This window comes from Aythya ferina, assembly GCF_964211825.1.
Source record: "Aythya ferina genome assembly, chromosome: 3".
Taxonomy (NCBI): Eukaryota; Metazoa; Chordata; class Aves; order Anseriformes; family Anatidae; genus Aythya; species Aythya ferina.
Window position 1 is genome coordinate 21,611,576 of NC_140298.1, and position 22,991 is coordinate 21,634,566.

Genomic DNA, 22,991 nt, shown 5'->3' on the forward strand with positions numbered 1-22,991 from the left:
TGATAATTCTGTAAAGAACTGTTACAAAGAATATTTGTGCACACTAATTGGGCAAATGACTGTTTTAATCTGTAACATTGTTTCTTAATTTATATTCTTAGAATCAGAACAAGGAAACCTGATCTCTACCAAATCCAAGCTAGTTGAGGTGCACCAGAAAGTGCCACACGCTTGCCTTAGACAGTTGAAGACACAGAAACATAGACAAAAAACATGATAGTCCACAAAAATAACCCACAGAAAAGTGGTAAAGAGGAAGATATCTGCAGCATTGGCGAAATATTGGCAACATTACTGTTGACATGACGTGTGAACATCTTAAAACACAGCAAATTAAAGCAAATTCTGTGATGTCTGCTTGGCCTGTTCTTAAGTAGCTTACCTCACTGGCTCATATGGTTGATCACAAATAAAGAATCCTCTTCTCTGAAGTTGTATTATGTCCCCTTTTTTTAAATCCCTAAGGCAAGGATCGCCTAACATCAGTTCTTCTTGCTGTAAGAGTTAAAATAAATCAGTCCAAACCTAACAGGGCACAAGAAACAGTAAGAAAAATGGTAGAGCTGTTGAAGGATAGTGCTAATTTTTCTAAGTGTTGAAATGTCAGTTGATTGCAGAGGCAGCGGAACAAGTACTCGCAAGAAGATGCCATATTATAAGAATGCAACATGACCAAAAAAAATTAAACTATTACTCCCACATGTAAGAGCCAGGTAATGCATGAGTATACAAAATCGCAATTAAAGTCATATTACTACATTTCAATTAATGTTATTATGAGAAGCTGAATGGAAAACATACAAACAAGAAACACACCCTTTGCTTGTTTGACAAATTAAGTTTGTCAAAGTTTTAAAAACTGTCAAAAACCAGTAACAAGAAATAGCAATGGCAAAAAAAAAAATAAAGCTTTGTAAAATATAAAGGGGAAAAACATCTTACCTTGCTATTTTGGTTGATATATTGCTTGAAATCCTCATCTTTACCTAGAACTGGCTTAGTGATTAGATGTTCATAATTAACACAGACAGTTGGGATGAGCGGTGCACGTGGAGTGTCTGCTAACCAAGTGATCTTAGTAGTTTTTTTGAAGTCCTTATTCTCTAAGTTTAACTTGGTATCAATGGACAGAATTTTTCCACTTGAATTTCTACAGGAAAACAGAAAGGATAAGAGCAAAACCTAAATGATTTGTTCTCATTTGATACTAGAGTACATCAACAGATCCACTGAAAAAAAATTGTTCAGAGTTCAATTTTGAAGTGTAGGAAATGGAAAAGTATAGTCACTGCTGTTGAAGTTCCCCTTTACTTCTGATTTTTTAAATATCACAAGACACTTTGGAACATGAGAAAAATCTCTAAATCTCTATGTATTTGCTTTACATTCTCTGTACCAACTCACTCCGTTCTGCCACTGCCTCAACATAACTATTTCCAAAATATTATGATTTCCTTCCCTCACCAAAAGTTCTGCAACTTACATTTTGATCGGTTTAATTTTTTAGTATGTAAAAGCATGTATTTCTACAGAATAAAAATTGTTAAAATTCCAAGGGTTTTTGTTGTTGTTGTTGTTGTTGTTGTTGTTTTTTGTTTGTTTGTTTTTTTGTCTGACAAAGCTGTTTCACAGTAGAACACCACCAACAAACACAGAACACTGAATAAGGGAGACATGCAGTAGGACCGACCGGTGATAGACCTGATCTATAGTAAAGTATGCTCTATGCCAAACATCCAGCTTTGTGATATATTTCAAAGTAGATATCTCTATATAAATGGACACCCACTGAAACTGTTAAAAGATACTTACTACAGACATCAACAAAAAGTTGAAAAACAGAAGTTAATTTCATCTCCCAGTATTTTTACCTGTTTAATTTAGTGATGATAATATTGCCCCAATTTATGAATGTAACCACCTCTCCCTCTGTCAGGGTCTCTGCATCTGCACCCTCGATCAGCACTCTGGAGCCATACCACACGGGTTTCAACCCAACATCGGCATTCTGTGAAAAATGATGTTTATTTCAAAAGAGAGGCTATTACACAAACTGGCTAAATTTAATGCAGTGCTCAAACACTACTTTCCTTATGACAGAATACAGACGAATATAAAAGACTTAAAATAACAGTAAGTTACAGTATTCCTCTATATCTATCTCTCAAGTTTCTAGTTCATAAGCACTGTATATGTTCCTCTGACAGTACATTCAAAAATTACATCCCCAACAATAAGTCCATCACAACTGACAGCACGCCCTATTTCCTTCAAGTCCACACATTTTCAAGATCTTACATGTAAAGACTAACTAGCTTTTAACAAACTTGCATCTTGTTATGCAAGTTCGCTTCAAAACAAGTTTCTTAACTCTCAGCTTCACTTTTTTACTAATAATATGGAATTAAATATGCATCTTCTCTCAGCTGGATAGATCCTTAAATATAGTAATATTACTGTATTGCTTAGAACAATAAAAATACTCAGCTTTATAGCATCTTGTTTTTGCATTTTGTTTGTTTTTAATTTAATTTTATTTTTCTTTAAATGCAAACAGATGGGAGCTCAGAATTGTTCAACTGATCATGAGTTTGAAATTTGTTTCTTCTGGTCAGTACTCATTTCATTACATACTGGAGGCATCATTCTTAATAGCAATATTTTAGCATGTAGGCTTGTATCTTACCAAACTTCTTTTTGACTCTAAGAGTCACAATTATCACTTGTATCTACTCAAAACCTGTTTCCCCATGAATCCACCACAAGGAAAAGGGCAAACCAGAGGCTGACCTTTACATTAAAAGAAATTGCCACAGATGTATTCAGAGCAACAAAGTGAAGAAAAAAAAAAAAAAAAGATAAAAACTTGAAAAACATTTACTTGCTTCTTGGTTAAGTTTGATATCTAAGGGGTGCTTTCAGAGAAGCTGAAGCATAACTTCAGATGTCATGCTCAAAGTAAAGCATCTTTCCTAACTGTAGCGGAAAGAAAAAAAATTGTACCAGCAACAGAGGCCCCTTCTTGAGGAATATTACTCTGAATTGATTACTAAGAGTTTCAAATCAGTAAGAACCGAACTCTTGCTAATAACTATTTGCTATCTGAATTTAAAAGCCACATCCAAAAAATCCAGATAATGGTAGGATTAACAGTTTAATATTTCACTTTTCTACTTAAGTCTAATTTTACATAGTATTTAAAAGAAATCTTCCCCTTCATCCTTCTCATCTCACATTCTTCACTCATGGATAAGCATTACCTACTGTATTGTAACAATAAAGCTTGAATTAAACTTTATATTTAAACTTCTCTGTCAAAGTTTATATTAAACAATAATAAAAAAGGTCTTAGCCTCACTCCGCGTTTGTAATATCTCGCCTCTTCTCAAAACTCCCTTTTGTCATGACTTCATCTATATGCTTTTGTAAATATATACACTGCAGTTTCCTACATCATTCTCTTAAATGAACAAACACATTCAGTAATTGCTGACTTTCTGACAATTTTATGAAAAAAGCACACCTTGGTTTTATCTCCCATGGTCCAAATAAGTTAAAATGAGGGACTCTCCTTGCTGACTGCTCTAAGCCAATGTACTTCCAACCTTACTGATCTGCAATACAAGAATATTAAGAGCAAAGCGAGAACCTTTGGATGTTTAGCCACTTCTTTCATCTCCTCTTGAGCTTCAGGAACATTTACTGGGACCACTGCATCTTTCAGTAAAGCAGTGTACCGAGGAGCTACTGGGTCTATAACCTACAGAAAACAAATGAGGGGGATCATGAATATATGCCATTGATAGAGAAATAAGATGTTGTATAAAACAATAAAAAAGGAATATTAATTGGTATTCTTTATGTTACTGCATTTTTTTTAATGTATGCCCTAATGTTACTTTGATCCAAATGTATAAAAGATAAAAAGTGAGAGAACAGTGATAATAAAAAGAGTTTCCCTTCTTTAGTTTTTACTTTGAGTAAAAACTGTGCACTGGATACTGCCATCAGAAGTAAGCAAATTTATGAGCTGTTACCTCATCAGGAAGATAGTAAGAAGTACTTTGATAGTTTTACCGGTATTAAATCTGGACCACTTTCTTTCTAGGTAGCTGAATTTAAAGCAATGCAGTTTGGTGCAGTTTTCTCTTTTGTCCAGCAGCACAAAACCTGATCCCATACTAATTTTTCAAGTGAGTACTCCAGGAATCAGGGACAGACTTAGCTATAGAAGAAGCACCAATTAAGAGTAAAATTTTAATACAGCAGCATCAGATACTATAATAAGGCAACATCATAATATTGGCTTTGTCAGGATTTCTACAACTTGAGCCTGGCAAGAAAAAGATACCACCAAACCTTCTCCCTATATTTTTATTGTCCATTCTCAAAGTCGGCCCAAGCAGTTTTCCACGGTGTTTCTCATACCTGAAATACTGGTCTGACTAACTTTTCCTAGGAACTTAAAAATGTAATCCGAGAGAAATTGTTCTCTAGGACCAAAAAAGAGATCTACCAGTTTAACTGGAAGCTAACACAAAAGAAAACATCTGCTTTTATTAATATAGTGACTTCCCTCCCACCAGTTTATTCCTGCACAAGTGAAAAACTATGCAGAAAATATAGGAAAAAATATTTAGCATCTAATTACTTGATATAAGCAAGTAAGCTGAAGCCAGACTCCAAGATGTTAGAGACATTTTTAAAAAGGACTTTTGTATGCATTTCCAAGTATATGTATTTTGTGATTTAATATCGTAATTTTCATAACTAAACGACTGAATTTTACCATGTTCTTACTAGGCTCTTTTATTTTACTCATAACCAACAATCCTGCCTCAGACTGCAAATATTAAAAATTTTGTAAATGTAAATTTTGTACTGATTAACAAGTAAAATAAGTTCTCACACTAATCAAGTTCTCACACTAATCAAGTCTTTGAGCTCATAACTACCTGTGTGCAAACAATAGCTTGCAAACCACAGTATGAACAAAAGCAATCTGCACAGACAGATGTGAATGAAACTGACTAATAAATGTGGTGCTGTCTAAGGAGTTGGAGATCTAAGAAAGTCAGTTTAAAAGGTGATTCGAAAAATGAGCCCTGGCAGTCCATCGTGGATTTCCCTCTCAAATTCAATTCTTCGTCATGTGTATGCAGCAACAGAAAGAACCAATTCATAAACCTTTGTGTATATAGAAGACCAAATGCAAAATACATGAATGAATACAAGACGCATGCCAGACAAGCAAAAGCTACTTAAATGAACAGATCTGGGTACTACCTAAGCAAAAACGAGCAGGAATCCCAATGCAAAATAACAGGTGTTTCCACAATCACACAAAATATGCAATCAGCATTCTAATAATTCGCCTTATTATAGTGTCCAAGCATCCGCTGCCAAAAAGCAACTAACCATGTCAAGATGCAGTATTCCTTATTTGACATTCAGTTAGAAACATCAGCAGTGCTGGCTTTATCTACACAGGCAGTATACCCAGCATCTTAGACTTTTGCCACTGAAAGGAAGAGTGGCTAACATGAATCAAATTGAGCAATACATATGTTTACTTTTACGGATAAGCCAAACCAGAAACGGGCAGCATTTTAAAGCTAGGAATAATGCATTTTCAGTGGGTTTGTAGAGCTCCTGTTATATACGCAAATGTGACTGTGCTATGAAGCTGCAAAAATGATTGCTTATGCTATGTATGCTTACAGCACTGTAAGCTATATGCTAAGGTAAAAAGCATTGAGTAATACCTTCTTACAGATAGCTCGCAGCTTGAAAGCAGAAAAATGAAATGCAGTTTTCATATCAGCTTTACATATATCATTATATTTTCCCATACTAATAATTAAGGCAAGTAAGTATTGGTTTAGGATAATCGACAGGATTAGTGCTAATTCAGGTTAGAAAGGGGAGGCAAGGGGGACATTCCATTTTCCTGAAAGTGTGCCAAATGATGCAACATATTGCAACTGCTACTTGTGTTGATAAGCACTCCAATGAATGCTAGATTTTCTACATATTCCAGACAGAGGATATCACAAGTAGTTTCAAATTCAAGTAAACACATACCTTTTTGTTAAAGGACCAGATTTTATCCCACTCCATATTCACAACAGATCGAGAGGAGCCCTGGAAAACAAAAAACATCCATGAATACACAGTCCTTTACAGACTAAGAACCCTCTACTATTTGCATTCATCAAAACAGTTCAGATTGGCACCTCAAGCTTGCAAAACAAGTAATTTTTTAAACACAAAACCTGTTACAGCATTTTGCAAGGACTTGCTCCTATGTTTTAAAGCAGTACACGTGAAAGCAGCAAGCCTTCAGAAGAAATCTAACAGTCACACAAGTATTTTAACTGAAACTTCATGAAAACTTGTCCTTACCAAGTGAAACTCAAATAATCAGAAAAGAAGGAAATACCCACCTGAGCAGCAATAAACTGTTTTAGACCTTCAACTGTCATGCCTCTTCTCAGGACACCACGCACAGTGGGAAATCTTGGGTCATCCCTAGCAGAAAAAAGTTTTTATCAGTATCACGTGTTAAATTCTACCTATTAGTTAGATCATTCAAAAACTTTAGTAATACTGCTGCAAGTGAAAAGCACAGCTTCAATGCACTGTGCTTGTGTGAATTAGATGAGAAGACCTAACTGAAAAGACTAAGCTCTTATCCATAGAAAATGTCTGGTGCAAATTCTCATCTACTGTGTGTTCCCACAGCCAGGTCACTGTGGGGAAGAACCAAGGAGGAGTCTCTCTACACTTTGACCTAACTGCAGAAGCATAAACCCACTGCTCATCCTTTCTAGGAAAATACATAAGGTACCAGGCCACCTAGAAGCCTCTATCTTCTGCAGAAATCCAGTTAACAATCAAAAAAGAATGTAAGAGGAAGAAGCAGGGAACAGAAGGGAGGAAAATTTCTGGCATAGCTCAGGAATGTATCTGATGACTCAGTGTGGAAAATGTGTAAGTTGCAAGAGCTACAGCCCCAAAATAAGCTACCTTATATTTATTTTAGGATACGAAAATGCATATACACAGTTACTGTAGCGTAGTAAACAGTCACATTGTGCATTCAGAAGCCATTGTAATTAATCTGTTCACAAATTCTGTTTAAATTCATGCTGCTTTGATACTTAAGCACTGTCCCAAACATGCATGCATCAGTCAGAAGTATCTTCAACAACAAAGCTGAACTACAAACGAGTAACATACCATCCATCCACGAGCCCTTCATTGACAAACCATGTAAGCTTTCTCTTGGATAACACAGTGTTGTTGAGGTTTAGCCTGCTGTACTCCCATATATATGGCTTTCTTATGCCCAGTGCCTCGATGATCCAGTAGAATTGTTCATCTCTGTCATGGTATTCAGTTGTTCTAAGTGCATGTGTGACACCTTCAATAGAGTCAACAATGGGGCAGGCAAAGTCATATGTAGGATAAACCCTTGAAAATAAAGACCTTCGATTTGCAAGGCAGAAGAACAAAACACTTTCCTCATATTTAAACATTTAAAATAAGCATCGTTTATATTTAGATATTAGAAATATTTAGCATATGATCCTAAATATCTTCAGATATATCTCTACAAATCTTTTTTATTCTTTATAATATCTTCTTTAGGAGAGCATGTACAAAAATAGATAACCCACAAAAAAACAGAGCAACACATTTTTAAAACAAAGAAAGCCATCAGGAAATTAAATTATCATAGCATTAATATTCAAGACTAAAAAAATCCTATACTACTACTGTTTTCAAACAAACAAGTTTCAGAAAGTCAAGAGACTCATTACATATTCTGACAGAAAAATGCTAGCAGGTTCCAATTATTAAGTTTACTATGGAATGGTAAATACCCTGAAAAAAGTAAAAATTACATGCCACACAAGAAGAAATTGAACATACTTGTAGGTACTACCAGTACGTGGGTGAGGTTGGTTTTTACAACGATAAAGAGTTGGATCCCTCATACATCCATTGTTACTATTCATATCTATTTTTGCTCGTAGACAACAAGTTTGTCCATATTCTGTTCCCTTTTTCATTTCTTCCCACATTTGTAGATTCTTATTAACACCTAAAACCAATAAATTATTTTCTAAGTTATTCTGAAGTTGATACAGAAACACACTTTATTACTGCAGTAACGAAAGACAAAGCTACCACCTCCCTTAGACACATTTTACATTTTGAGTTTTTTTTTTTTAAGTGGTAACGAATGGTGATGAATTCACACGTACTCAGATTTACTGCATCTGTCTAAAGGTATAGTTACTTCAGCCCTATAGCAGTAAACATTTGGGGGTACTGTTGGATGAAAATTTCAATGTGGGTTAGCAATGTACACTTGCAGCCCAGAAAGACAACCTTCATCCTGGCCTATTGGTGTGACCAGTAGGTAGCAGGAGGTGATTCTCCACCTCTACTCTGCTCTTGTGAAACCTGACCCGGAGTACTGTGTTCAGCTCCAGGGCACCGAGCACAAGCTAGCGCAGGTCCAGAGGAGAGCCACAAAAAAGATCAGGGGGCTGGAGCACTAGCCATATGAAGGCAGGCTGAGGGAGCTGGCATTGTTTAGCTTAGAGAAGAAAACGGAGACCTTTGTAAGTGTTTTTTTTTTAATAATTAAAGGGAGCCTATAACAAAGATGGGGAGAGACTCCTTATCAGGAAGTATACTGACAGGATAAGTAAGGGGCAATGGCTTTAAATTACAAAAAATGTAGGTTTTGATTGGATAAAAGGAGGAAATCCTTTATTTTGAGAGTGGCGAGACACCGCAACAGGTTGGATGAGGACTTGGGCAACCTGATCTAGTAGGTGGCATACCTGCCCATGGAAGAGGGTTGGAACTAGATGATCTTTAAGGTCCCTTCCAACCCAAGCCTTTCTATAATTTCCAGGTTTCTAGAAGAACCTTACAGTTACGCAATTAGTTAACTCATTCAACTTTTCATAAAAATCAAGTTTTGATGCCAAATTAAAAAGATACAAAAGCAAAAAGGAAGCTTAAAACTGCTTACAGTTATTTCTGTGCTTAGATTCCGTTCTTTGCTCACGCTCTGCTTTCATTTGTTCTGCAGGAGTATCATCTACATATGCCTTCCCTTCTTGAATAAGCTGCTCAGCATATTTCATTATTGTTTCAAAGTGATCTGAGGTATATGTAAATTGATCTGGTTTGATATGCAGCATAGCAACATCTTCAAGAATAACCTGCAAAGTGTGAAATTGTATACTGTAATATTCTAGAAAGTTAATTTTCTTAAACCTCTATCCTCTTCATGCCAGATGAGGTCTTTTAATGCTCCATAGTGCTAGAATGCTAATGCATAAAAATAATATGACATGTATGAAAGGACCAAGAGGCAAGCACTTACTGATTCACAGCCTATGATTATATGAGATCAGACAGATAACTTCAAGAAAGAGGTAGGACAAGAAAAGGAGATGAAAATTCAATCTGTAAGAAGTAGTTTCTTTAAGTGATATTTATAATGAAGACACGAGTATTACAGGAGTTGCGTATCTACATACTGTAAAATACACATTGGAGAAAGGGAAGAAATAAGCTACCAATAAAAGGTATAAACCTTTTTTATTTATTTTATAATAAATAAAAGGTTTTTAAGGTAAAGATTATGTAAATTTCTTGCAAGCGTGAGACTTAAATGTAATACCTTTGCCCTAAAAATCTAGTGCAAAAAAAAAAAAAAAAAAGTGCAACAACAGATCTGTATGTCATTTACCTTTGAATTTGCTTAATACAGTCAATGTATTTCCCTGTTCTCTTATCATACCTTTTCAAAGTCTTCCTTCTCTTTTTCTGGATTCGTGTCATCAAACCTCATAATAAGTTTTCCTTTGAAGTTAACTTGGTAGTGCTGATTTAGCAGGGCAGCTTTGGCATGACCGATATGCAGATATCTAAAAATAAAGAAAAATAAACAAACACACTAGCACTATTTTGGTTAGACTTTTTGGTTTTGTATGGGAAGAAGGATGAATAGAAAGCAATACATAAGTTAAACAAAAAAGAATATTTTTTAAAACATGGTACATTTATGAAAATAGATTATGCTTTTTCTACCATAAATTTACTAGTTAACCGTTTAAAGTATCTAAATCAGTAAATTTCAGGGTCATCATGAATATAAAATTAGGACTTGAATTATCTCCAGTTTTACAGACTAACTTAAATTGACTATTGATGATACTTAGTAGCCACAAGATAATCTGAACCTATTGCATTCAGAAGATTGGAATTTTCTAAAATACAATGAAACCACCATTTTTGTGTGTAAGCTACTAATAACTTAAACCAAATATAAAAAAAGTCTCTCCCAAAAATTTAAAATATACAAGCCCCTAAAGAACAGTTTTAACTAAAACACCAGAATTAAAACATTAAGTGCTACTGAAGTAATGTGAGAACCATCTATGTTATACACATATACATGTATAACTCACGATAGAGTGACAGTTTATACTGGACTAAAAGAGTAAGATCCACAAGCACAGAAGTCACATGATACTGAGCAGACAGTTTACTGAAGAAGTGTAATAGGAATTTCACAGCTTCTCAGTCACTTCTTAGAAGAAGCAGAAAATTAAAAGCTTGACAAAAATTTTGTTTATGAAATTGGCTGCGCATTTTTAAATTGTCTTCCCTATGTATCTATAGATAAGAGTAAAGTTCTATGTACGTGACACATTTGGTAAATAATATCTCTGCTGACTATACTCCTAAGTCATTTCTGGCTACCCCTGCATTAACCATATCAGCAATTAAGATGATATAATAGATGAGATCAACAGATCAAAGAGGCTGGCTGTGAGGCTCATCACATCTCCACTGTTTGGTCTTCATGGGTTTGTTTGTATCTTGGACTACATATAATCTGGATGCCCAGGCTAAAGGCCTCTGTTACACATTTAGTCTAAAGCTTCCTAAAGGGATGCTATCCTATACACCTTTCCCTTCTCCGAGTATTTATGCCTCTTACCCGCTTGCTTCAGGAGGAAACCTTACGATGACCTTTCCCATCTCTGCACCAGGAAGTTCAACAAACTTCCCAACATCAGCTTTCTTTTCTGTTGCCTTAAAAAATAATGGAAATATAATTACAGATCACAGTTGATGAACAAACCTCAGATACGTGCCTGTGCTCCAACATCATCTTTCAAAACAGACAACAAAGAACTGTCATACTGGACCCCAAATTAATCTCTTCAAAACTTTCACATTACTCTTAGCACATCAAAACCAGATTAATTCTGGAGTTCCAAGTTACTCTGTCTTCAGATTTGATCCAGGACTGAAGAGTCCTCTAAGTTGTTTAATTTACTAGACAGAAGAAAACAGTTGCTAGCTAAGTTTATCTCAGTGTTTTTAACCTGATTAACAAGTTCTATCAATTAAAGACTTTGCAGGTCTATCAGGATGCTTGAAATCATTGTTAGATAAAGGAAACAATATAGCTAGAGAGCGTGCTGGCTCAGAGGTGGCATTTTTACATTATTCCATTTAAGCTTTGAACTACATCACTCAAGCCCTTCTAAATACAAAATCGTTTGTTTGTTTTTAAACATGTGTTTACAAAATAATAATTTACATTGTAACTAATTCCTTTTAATTCTCTAAGTTAAAAAAAAAAAAAGTTCCTTATAGTATATTCATGCAAATAAAGCTACTGTCCTGAGAAGATCTGAGTAAAGCTTACCATTTTGATCTTTGGTGTACTGGAAACCCACTTGGCTCCTACAGACTGAAAAGTTTGTTGTACCTCAAGAAAGCCGTACCATCGCTTTACATGGATGGGAGCTTCATTTTTCTGTAATTGTTCTTGCCAGATGTTATTGTCTGTTAGAAAACAAAATTTTCAAGCTATTAAATTATCAAAATGGAATGATTACCAACAGTAGTTTTTAAGACCAGTAAAAGATTATGATTTTTTAAAATGTACTTACTCCTTCTTCTGAAAAGACTTTTAGCCACAAGGACATAAGTCATTTTAAACCATATTAAATAGGCCAACTCCCTCCAAACCTAAAACATAGTGCATTCATTTTGGATTCAGCAGAACACAAGGTGCAGCAGACTGCACAGCATGCACTTCTCTTTGTATCACTCACTCCAAAATTAGTAACTTTTTATTTTCAAAACAGAAATGCAGGGTGAAGCATGTGTCAATACTGCCGTTTATTATTGAAGACTCAATTCCAACACTAATATTCAAGGAGCAACTTCACTAAAAGGACTCACTAAAAGAAATGCACCCATTTCAGTTCTCTCTCAAGAGCTATAACTTTGAAAAACTACTGAATTATGCTACCCTTTACCCTTGAACATGCATTTTACTTTCAAGAGGAATTTTGTCATACTGAATGATGGACTGGCACTTATCAGTTTTAGGCATACATCTGAGAGAATATGAAAAAACAAATCCATAAAGACAGACCATCAAAGCTTATTTTATCTTCTGAAGAGTATTTCAAACTGTAACATATACATCTTTTAGTAACTCAAATTAATCACCAAAGAAATGCAGTCTGCTAAGGTAACAAAACTGCAAAGTCTGTGTATACAATTTTAATTCGTAGTCCAAAATTCAAATACGCAACACAACATTTTGGCCCATGGAAAAGTGTCTTATAGAAGCAGCTGGTAATAACGACATTATTATAGTTAACACAAAACAAGTTTTTGTGCTAAAAATAGTATTGCCATTCATAAATACATCATGTGAATTTCTACATATACAAATTCAAAAAACTTCCAAGGCTTCCTTGTCCATACTATTCCCATCTCTAGTGATGTGTAGACCAAAGCAGTATGCACGACAGTATAGACTCTAGCATAAAGCTAAGAGTTGCTAATAGCAACCACAAAATAAATAAACTAACTATCAAACATACATACATACATTTGTGAACTCCTGCTATACTATGACAGGAAACCAATGAGAATGAGAACATATACCAGTACCTTTTAGGACAGCCCAAACACACAAGTCTGCAAGACTCAGCGAGTTTCCAACCAAGTAGGTTCTCAGAGATAGACAGTGGTTGAGCTCCTGGACTGCTGAAAGAAACTGGGTGGCAGTAGATAACTTTGTAGCACTGAACTCCAGCCAGTGGTCAACCTAGTTTTAAGGGACATATTATGAGATACTAAAAATTAGTAAAGGAATGAGAAAAGTTTGTCAAAAATCTGAATGTACACTTAATAGCCGAACAGAAAATATTAACTGGAATATTAGTCTTACATATACTGGACATTAAATCCAGCAGATGCATAAAGAACATTTGAAATAAAATATACTGAAACATTCACCCAGAGCTGTACTAAATGATTAAATTCAATTTCTTCCTTCAGGATGTATTCAAACTGCTGAAATTATACTGACTTAATTGAAACTTTTCCCATTGGAAAAATAAATAGTAGTTCTTAAACATTTATTTTATCACATACAGTATACAATAATGGCAATCCTCCAACTGTTAGGGACCACATTTGTGCACTAGTTGATCATTCCGGTATCGCTGCTGGGTAATTATGCCATTTCCCCTTCAGTCCCTATCTTCTCTGTGTCAGTTCCTTTTAGGCTTGAAGAAACCAAATACCTACCCCACCTCATTTCCTTTCCCCCTTTCCCACAAAAGTCTTTTTTTTTTTTTTTTCCCTATAAAAGGAAATACATCTTGCTGCATAAACTCAAAAAAAAAATAAGAATCAGGTCCTTGGTTGATACATTGCTCCGTCCACAAATTGAATCCTTCAGTTCTGTAAGAGACATCTCTTACAATCCTCTGTCCCTGTTTCATATTCAAGTGTTCTATAAACAGTGTAAAGAATCTTTCCAACATCTGAGCCTACGTGGCAAGCACAGACATAATTACATTGCTACAAAATTGAGTTCAGTTGTTTGCAGTTATGTTCCAAAATATTTTGACTACAAATGCAGCTGTGGATGTACTTCTCAAAGTGCAGCATTATTTTAAAGGTGCAGAAATGTAAAGTATTTTATCAGAATTACCAATCTTAAAAGTGTGTTTGCAGAGGTTGTGGGGTTTAATTTTAAAACAGGTTTTGGGCAGAAAATTTAAGTAGCCACAAGACACACTATAACTTTTTTAATGCCTTACAAGCAATATACTAAAGACAACACTTCCCTTAAGACCAGCTATACAGGATGAAGATCGATTTGTACTAGCTTCAAGTGGTTGTAGAAAAGAGTTGAATAAAGTCCTTCTGTTCCCTCCCCAGGTTTCAGAGGAAATAAATTTCAATTCATCTACTAGTTCCAGTCACCAACTTAAAATTCAGCTAGAGTCAGGAAGAATTCCATCTCATTTCACACCATATCCACAATTTATAACAACTTTTTACAATTCCTGTAAGGAAGGATGACCAGGAAGTCCCTCTTTGGGAGAGAAAAAAAGTTCAGTGCCTTCATGGCACCACTGGGGAAGCATTATGGAATATAGGACTTTATATAAGGGAACATCCCATCACTGTGGTAAGATTCCTGAGCCAGAAGGAGCCAACTTGGATCTCAAGCACTGAATGAAATCAGGGTCAGAATTTTATCTGTCATATACAGCAAAAACCAACTTAGTACCAAATCACAAGTACTTTACACGGTGACATACTTTAAGTTATAACATACTTCGCTAAACAATTATTTTCTAATTTGTAGCTGCTGTAGGTAGCATGTACATATACTGTGTTCTTTGGTGTTACGCTGAAGTGTAACATGGTAGAGGTGTTACATGGTAGTAAGCAATGGCAACAGAGCTGAAAAAACTGCAGACATCATCTTAAAACTTCAAGTATCCTGTGTTAATGAATTGTCAGGTTAAGAGTAGCTGTTGCAGGGGTAGGAAAGGGCAACCCTTTCAAAGCTCAGGTTTATAACTCTTTTAAGCAGAAGCAAGATTGAAGAAAAAAAAAAAAAAAACACATAACCCCAAAAAAACCTTCAGCATCCCACATAATTAGAAACTCAGCCTAATAATAAAATGCAGAACAGATTCAAGACCTTTAAAAAAAAAAAAAAAAAAAAGGAAGAGTGATCACAGTCAAATAATGGGGGAAGGCATGATTCTTTCTCACCTCAGTGTGTTCCAAAAGGTTTGAACCATACAGGCCAGCAGAACTAGCAACTCTAGCCAGGTAACGAGCTATTGAATTCACATCAGTAAACGATACATTTCTAAAAAAAGAAAGAGGCAAAATAAAGGTATAATATTAAATCCAATCTCAACTGTACACACATAGTTGAAACAAGTGTAAGGCAAAGAACAACAAAATTTCTGGGTGAAACAGAAATTTCCAAGTCACCAGAAAAAATATCTAGCAGAAGAACTTATCGATACTCACTTTTCCATTACCAGATGGAACAACAATCTCTTAATAAAAAAGCAATTTTGTTTAAATAGAGAGAAATGAAGAAAATAAAGTTCTTCACGTGTGACAGAATGTGTAACTTGAGCTATATATTTTCCAGAATATAAGGAGCTAAATTGACTTTATTCTTTTCTTTTCTCCATTCTCTTTTCTTTCCTTTTCAGACATGATGGATGACTTTGAAGAAGATTCCTAGAGAATCTGCAGTGGAATAAAGCAGTCTCCACCCCGGTTCTAAGGGCTAGTCAGAAGAGGGGAAAAAAATAAAACTGTTCATTTACTTCACTCAATTCATACTACATAGAGACCATCCTCTGTTGAACAGACTTGGCTGTTCCCCGTTCTGTTCCCCAGACTTGCTTTCCCCATTCTGCTATTGAAAATTCTTCAGAGATCTGGAGGCCAATGGCTCTCTGAAGAGCATACTTCTTCCTGTGTTTTAATCTCCTTTCTCCATCCTATATATAGCATTTAAAACCTGCATATTCTCAGAAACCTAGCTTCAAAATAGCCTAACATAAAAAGTGAATATTTTTATTAACATTTACTGAAAAGCTTTGGAAGAAATAAGCACCACAACCATCAGTTCTCCAGATAATACTGACCTCCACAGACTCACATAGTTTACCAAATTATTATTTCAGTTAATTTCTAAAATGCACTACAGAATGGTTCTGTGCAGAGGTCAGAAATACCAGCATAATAGTAACATTACTCTGAAGCATGTACATGCTCATGACACAAAACAGAAAAGCTGGACTGCAGTTTGTTACCTGATAGATGCAGGTATACCAGAACACTCCAGAAAGCCATCAATGCTTAGCAGAATGGTTTGTTTGACAGCTATTGCCACACGAAATTTTGAAACTCAGGCTTCAAAAACAACCTTTAAAATACTACTAAGCACCTCAAGTTAGTGATAAACTTTACAGACAACTAGCTGACAGCCACATTTCAGCTAGTTAGCTGAGATTTAGATTTTAAATGCACTTTAAATTATTACCTAGGCCAAAAAAAAAGCAATTAAAATATTGTCTTGTTCAGGTTAAGCCTTTTCAACAAATGGTCCCCCCCCCAAAAAAAAAAAAAAAAAAAATCAAAGTCTGTAATATCCCAAGTGAATTTAAAGTCATGCCAAAATAAGATAGCTTCAGCAGAATTGATGCCATGAAATCCATTTACCAGAAGCATTAGTTGAGGTATGCATTCAGCTGATGCTTCTGAAGTTACAGATACACTTTTAACTGACTTTAAATAGAGAATCAATTTTTTTCAAAATGATGGTACAACTGAGCAAGAAAAAATTAATGCAATTCTGAGGTTTGGAATAACTTCTGAAACATAATCCAATGCCAGGAATGAGATGATACTAATGCACAAAAAAATCCATGCGATGGAACCATGAATTTAGACCTTTTTTGCCTGGGACCAAAGAGATAAAGGAGTTCTTTTGCTTTACGTTTCTGACCATTTCCATAAGAGCTAAAATGAGTGGTTTTGCAAGGCAGTGGAAGGAAGGCAAATTAGTATAAAATTATTTAATAGAATAGAGGAACAGATTATTTCATAGCTCATTATATAAATTTATAATATTCCAAGATCACCCTGATGTATTAAAGAAATGTGTATGAGCATATCTTGTGTATATGTATATCTTCTCATACATACACACACATATACATACATATACACATTATCTAAACTGAGAAAGGAGTTTGAATTCAAAATCTAAGACTACTCAAGAAAAAAACACTCGGGCAACTGAAAAGTATCCCATTATATTCTTACTACATTCTATAACCCACATAACGTGCACTAAAAATTATTAATGCTGTACCAGTTAAGTCCCCGCCACATTGCTGTAGCTGTCAACACTGCAAATTCAATACCATTGCTAGATAGGTCAAGAGACAATGTATAAGAACAGAAATTACATTAAGGAAAGAACTCTCATTTGAGCTCAAGTCTAACATTTTAACAGTATCTTCTACTGGAACAGCTCACAAAACATGAGTTTGTGAGCAGGTCTGTGAATAAAAGATTATCTTCAACTGTTCTTCTAAACAACAATCAGGTACTCAAAAACTACAGTTAAAATAAATGATACTGAAGTCATCACAGTATCATTATATTTTAAGAATTTAATGTCCGTGGGCCAGAATTTGTCCCTTACTTACAAATATGAGAGATTTTCATGGATATGTCAATGGTTTTTAGGATACTGGGACACCTCTTGTTATATCCAGACACCTTACATGATATAGAGTCCAAGATTACAATGCAGCTTCCCAAAACTTACAAAATTAGCCTGCATTTCTGATATGCATCAGAATTCTGTACAGATCATATAAAACACCCTCACATACCAAACTTGAAAGTACTTATTGCAATGACAGATAACTTTTAAAAGGACAGACAATAAATTTCTACAAAAAATTATAAAAGTATTTCAACAGGATGCAGATGGATACAATGGATAGCATGGCACAGTTAGTTAGCACTTTTCTGAGATAACATCATTTGCTTACGTGCAGGAGTGAGACCAAAGCAATGTCATATAAACCTTTAAAATTCATTCTATCACATATGTACACGTCGAAGGAATCATTTATACCACTCTTTTGAAGTATAAAATGGCCTTTCTTTTCGTAAATGGTGGTACATCAAAAAGGTAAATATTTAAACAACAGAGTGATAGGTACTACATAAATGACTGAAAGAGACATAAGTGTCTGCAAATAAGATACATTCTTTCCATGAAGAGGAAGTTTAGGATATATTGTAAATGTTTTGTCTGTGCTACAAAAAGAAAACAGTAATGCAGTCATCAATAAAGCGATTCTTTTCTTTCTCCTACCTGAAAAGGTTACCACCAGTCTTAAAACCACGTGATTTTAAAAACTGCTGACCCAAAGCCAGAAGGAGAGATGCAAAGTCACTTACTCAGATACACGAAGGATGGTTTCTTTGCCTTCTTCCACTGAAATTTTGATATCATTCTTCACATGTTCCACCGTCAGCAGAGCTCCTTTAAAAAGGAAGAGAAAAACATGCTCACCTTTCTTTCAGGAAAAATATATTTCACAGGAACAACGATACAGTAACATTCCTTATCAAATAGGACAGAGCACCAGAACTGGCTCCTTCAAGTAAGATTGCTCAGGGGAGAAAAAAAAAATAAAAAAAATCAGTGTTCAATCTCACACACAGGAGACTTCTTATTCTTGGCAATCCCTACGGCTTCAAATTGATAATGCCCAGCATACAATAATCTGCAGTGAGCTCAGCAATTGTCAGCAGCAATACATTTTGCTTCCTAAGGGTACTGTAAAAATGAGTCCTGTCCTCCAGAACGCAAAGAGAGCATGATCAAATTAATTTCCTTTAACAGTACAGAAACTTACACCACCACAGCCCTGACAAATGCATCAAAAGAGATCAATTATCGAATATACCAGTACTTTCTGAACATGGATGAGACTATTTTTAACCTGATTTAATGTTTATGAAATGATTAGCCATCCAAAACCAATAGAATTCTATTCATGACAAATACAGGAAGCTTATACAGGGTTTTCAGAGTAGTTCATCAGTGACAGTAAAGGATGGCCTCTAGAAATAAAAGAATTATTGACGTTTTTAGGCTATATCATCAACTTGAAGACAGCTCTGTCCATATTCAAAGTAGTGGTTTGATGCAAACCTGCTCTGATCTTGATGTTCTATAGCACAACACAATAGCTCAAACAGAGCACCGAGATAACTTGGCTGTCTTATTTCTGGAGTGGCTCTGGTCCAGACCCAGCCTGCTGAGCCTTAGTAGAGGAGCTGGTGTTCTTTTGCTCTGCTCAGAAGCACGTCCTGACAGCAAGCTTTCCATACGCACGTATTACTTAAAGGAAACTAGCCAAAGGGCTATGCGCTAGGTCTGGAAAGGCACCTAACCTGTTACAGTCTGCACAGTGCACCACGCACTTCGTCTTCCCTGACGAGAACAGACAGACCACCCAAGGCAGCTGATGTGGCAAGCTATAAATACACCACCCCAAACACAAGTCTCCGGAGCTAGGAATCCCCTAGCTCTCACCTCGGCTGCAAACCCTTCTGGCATTAAGCTTACGTTAACAGTAATCCATTCGTGAAAGTCAGGATGACGACACTTATGCAACGTGCTTGCGAGACACGTTCGGTATTTTAATAACATGCATGGCAGTGCTTTGAAAACGACGAGCATTGTGCACGCCCGGCTATGTAATTAATACTAGTGACACTAATAGCTACTACACTCTTCCCAGCGCACAGCCATGACGAGTAACACCAAGTAGGATGAGTGTGCTCGTCCTCCTAACACATACGCTTGCCACAGCGTTTCATCAGGAAATTGCAATATTTCTGACATAATTCTATAATCTTCACAAGTAGATCTCCAGTGACACTTACCGGCCATTAAAAAACAAAAAACAAAAAACAATTCCCCTAAATTAATGGTAGCATCGCTCGTGTTGTGTCACATCTTCTCTATCGAGCCTGTAGAAGCAGGAACCTGGAGCAACCTTACCCAAAGCGTCGGTGCTGCCACACCTCGAGGCTGCACCGTGCAGCTTGCACCCCAGCCTGAAACGCACCGGGGGTAACAGCAAGGAAGCAAGCGATAAACTACGGCGAAGAGCGGGCAGAAAACGCACTCTGAACGCGGCAAGATGGAGAAATGGCACGGAACGAGCGTGAAAGGCATCATCCTCCCGACAGCAGGGAAGGCTGCGAAGACGGCTCTCGGGTTTTAAAGGCAAATAAAAGACGGACAGACCGGAGAGGGCGAGACCTGCAGCGCCGCTCTGCCGCGGGAGCCCGGTCCGGGGGCAGAGCGGGGCAGCAGCCTTGCACGAGTCACGCTGCGGGGCCGAGGCAGGCCCTGCGGGGAGCTGCGGGGCTGAGGCCGCCCCGACCCGGCCCTCCGGGGGGCTGCCCGCGGCCCTGGAGCCGCCCGGATGGCCGTGGAGCTGCCGAGGGCCGCATGATGCAAGGCGGCGGCCACGCGGCAGGACGGGAGCGGGCGGGGAGCGGGGTCCCGAGAGCCCCCGGGGGATGGGGAAGGGGCAAGGAGGGTCCGGGGGGATGGAAGGAAGGGGACGGAGGGGGAACGAGGGGGTCCCGGGCCCCGGGGTGCCGGCCGCGCTTACCGAGCGGGGCGCTGCCCGCCGCCACCGTCAGGCTGAGCGCCGCCATCCTGCGCGGCACCGGGGCGGGGCGGCGGCGGCGCCAGCTCGGCGGGGCGGGGACTCGCGTCACGTCCTGGGGGCTGCCCCGGGGGTGGCCGCGGCCGGCCAGGAAGGGGGTTGGAGCGGGGTGAGGGCGTCCTCACAGGATGCTTAGGGTTGGAAGAGATCATCTGGTCCAACCATCCCCTTTCTACCAGTGTCACCCACTAAACCATGTCCCCAAGCACCACGTCCAACCTTTCCTTGAACACCCCCAGGGACGGTGACTCCACCACCTCCCTGGGCAACCCGTCCCAACGCCTGACTGCTCTTTCTGAGGAGAAATGTCTCCTCATTGCCAACCTGAACCCCCAAACAGCAAAGGCACAGCGCACCGGTTTGCCTCTTTTCTCGCCCTGTTGTGCATTCCCTTCCTCACAAACACGCCGACCCCGCAGTGGGTCTGACCGGCCTTGCAATGGGTTACAGAAACACCGCTCTCGCAGCTTCTGGCAGGGGCAGCCCCAAGTTCACATTGGTGCAAGGACAATGCACTGTCATGGTGCTTTTTTTTCCTGCTCTATTTTATAGCTGATATGCCAGCATCTAATTTGCTCGCAGAGAAATGGTGAAATGCTTGATCAGTGGGCCAGAGCTGTCCTGGGCAGCAGGCAGCGAGCATGACAGCACCCGCTACACCAGCTGGTGCCCCTGGTCCCTGTGTAGTTTCATCTCGTTTTCTCTGTATCTACCCCCATTAGAAGGCATTTTAGTTTCCATAAGCATGGGAAATGGCTCCATGCAGAATTATGTTTATATCTTGGATAGGAGCTGGTGTACGCTCTCCTTCCAGTCAAGCAACAGCAGATGAGCAGAGATCAGTTACAGACAAATTAGAAAGGGGCTTATGCAGAGGAAATCTCCAAACATACATCAGATGTCAGTTGAAAATAAAGATATAGAGACACAAGTGAGTATTACTAAGCTCTGTACTTGTATTTTGGTGACTATTTCAAGGAAAGACACACGAAAGCAGGCTTTAAGTCATTCTACATTTTAAAGTGTTTTGCAAATTCGTATGCCAATTTTGATGTGAATTCTAAAGCATGCATATCCAGGAATCCTGGAGAGAATTATGTAGAACTGAGTGAAAATTAGTCTGTACTTACTAGGTAGCAAACCTCAATCGCATTCAGTATATGGAGTGACTCAAGTTATGAGAAGCCAAAATATGATGAAGGCTCTAATTAAAGCAGGCTGAATCTGTCTTGTGCGCTCTTAGTAGTCGTGCACTTGTGGAAGGAGAAGAAAGGTAGGCTCTAGATGAAAGGATTAGAAGCATGTGTTGTTCTTCCATATGCAGCTTTAATCCAGTGTAATGATAGCATTATGGACTGGCTGATGATGATAGGGTGAGGTAAGTGATATTCTTGCTAATTTATCAGTAAATGTTATAGGGATAAGCTGTCCTCACAAAGGAAAGAGCTTCCCCTGTTCCTTTTCCATGTTTGCACATAGAGAGACTGGGAACCCTTCAGCAATAGCTGCCTCGTTCATATCTTTTGATGTTAAGATATTCCTGCTTGCTGGAAATACAGCTAGCTTTAAGCCAGTTAGCTTTAAGAACAATCTGGAAAAGCCTGGAGTTGCTTCACTGAAGTCATGTTGGTACTACCAATGAGAGGAAAACATCAAATCCAAGGACTCTAGTTGCAGTTAGAAAGGTCAGACTTAAGTATGTTGTTTGATGACAGTAGGAATAAATTTGTATAACATGAACACTATCAAAAACTGTATTTGGAAATTTTTATGGAAATTTGTATGGAAAACAGAGCATTTGTATCTTTAAGTTCTGTGATAGCTTAAAGACTGAGTGGACGCAGAGTGTGGTTATTAAGAGGACTTAATCCTGTGGGCAAGGAGGACATAGAAGGGGTTCAGTGCAACTTGCAAGCTACTTTGCTAGTGTCAGGCGAGATTAAAGGAAACAAACCATGCTGGAAGAACTTTGCTATTCAGGCTTTAAGAAAGTAAGCAGACAAATTCAGACACCCTCCCTAGCACCACAAGCCTGAGAACTCAGCAGATGTCACTTCTCTGTGCACAGAGAACAAACAGAAAAGAACAACTGCATATAGTCTGTTGAAACTGGCAACCACTCAGTATGTGTCGCGTTTTTAGGGGAAGGGGGGCCCAAAGACTCCTTGATTTGAGGGTGAAGGGCTTACATCATAAAATCTGGAGAAAACAGAAGTGTCCCCCTGAGTCAAGATACTCCAGAGCCTTCACTCTTCTTAAAGAGACTTCATCTGTATTAACTAAGGTTGCCAATTTTAGCTGATGATACCT

The 22,991-nt window shown here is 37.7% G+C and overlaps 1 protein-coding gene across 7 annotated transcripts in view; it reads right to left on the minus strand.

Moving 5' to 3' along the window:
- The window catches only part of EPRS1 (glutamyl-prolyl-tRNA synthetase 1), a 37,557-nt gene extending 16,851 nt beyond the window's left edge, over window positions 1–20,706 (minus strand). For 4 of the 7 annotated variants that reach the window (XM_084512971.1, XM_084512968.1, XM_084512969.1 and 1 more), the window contains exons 1-17: window positions 20,625–20,706; window positions 18,388–18,472; window positions 15,151–15,250; window positions 13,021–13,177; window positions 11,756–11,895; window positions 11,039–11,133; window positions 9,833–9,959; window positions 9,056–9,248; window positions 7,939–8,110; window positions 7,243–7,476; window positions 6,447–6,531; window positions 6,085–6,144; window positions 5,766–5,786; window positions 3,650–3,760; window positions 1,872–2,008; window positions 943–1,150; window positions 383–495 (exon numbers count right to left, since the gene is read on the minus strand). In XM_084512971.1, coding sequence (XP_084369097.1) covers window positions 383–495; window positions 943–1,150; window positions 1,872–2,008; window positions 3,650–3,760; window positions 5,766–5,786; window positions 6,085–6,144; window positions 6,447–6,531; window positions 7,243–7,476; window positions 7,939–8,110; window positions 9,056–9,248; window positions 9,833–9,959; window positions 11,039–11,133; window positions 11,756–11,895; window positions 13,021–13,177; window positions 15,151–15,250; window positions 18,388–18,472; window positions 20,625–20,670 — 2,084 coding nt within the window. In that variant the 5' untranslated portion in view covers window positions 20,671–20,706. The remainder of the gene's footprint in view (window positions 1–382; window positions 496–942; window positions 1,151–1,871; window positions 2,009–3,649; window positions 3,761–5,765; window positions 5,787–6,084; window positions 6,145–6,446; window positions 6,532–7,242; window positions 7,477–7,938; window positions 8,111–9,055; window positions 9,249–9,832; window positions 9,960–11,038; window positions 11,134–11,755; window positions 11,896–13,020; window positions 13,178–15,150; window positions 15,251–18,387; window positions 18,473–20,624) is intronic. The other 3 variants (XM_084512972.1, XM_084512970.1, XM_084512967.1) reach the window with 1 other exon arrangement.
- Between the last annotated feature and the right edge of the window lie 2,285 nt (window positions 20,707–22,991).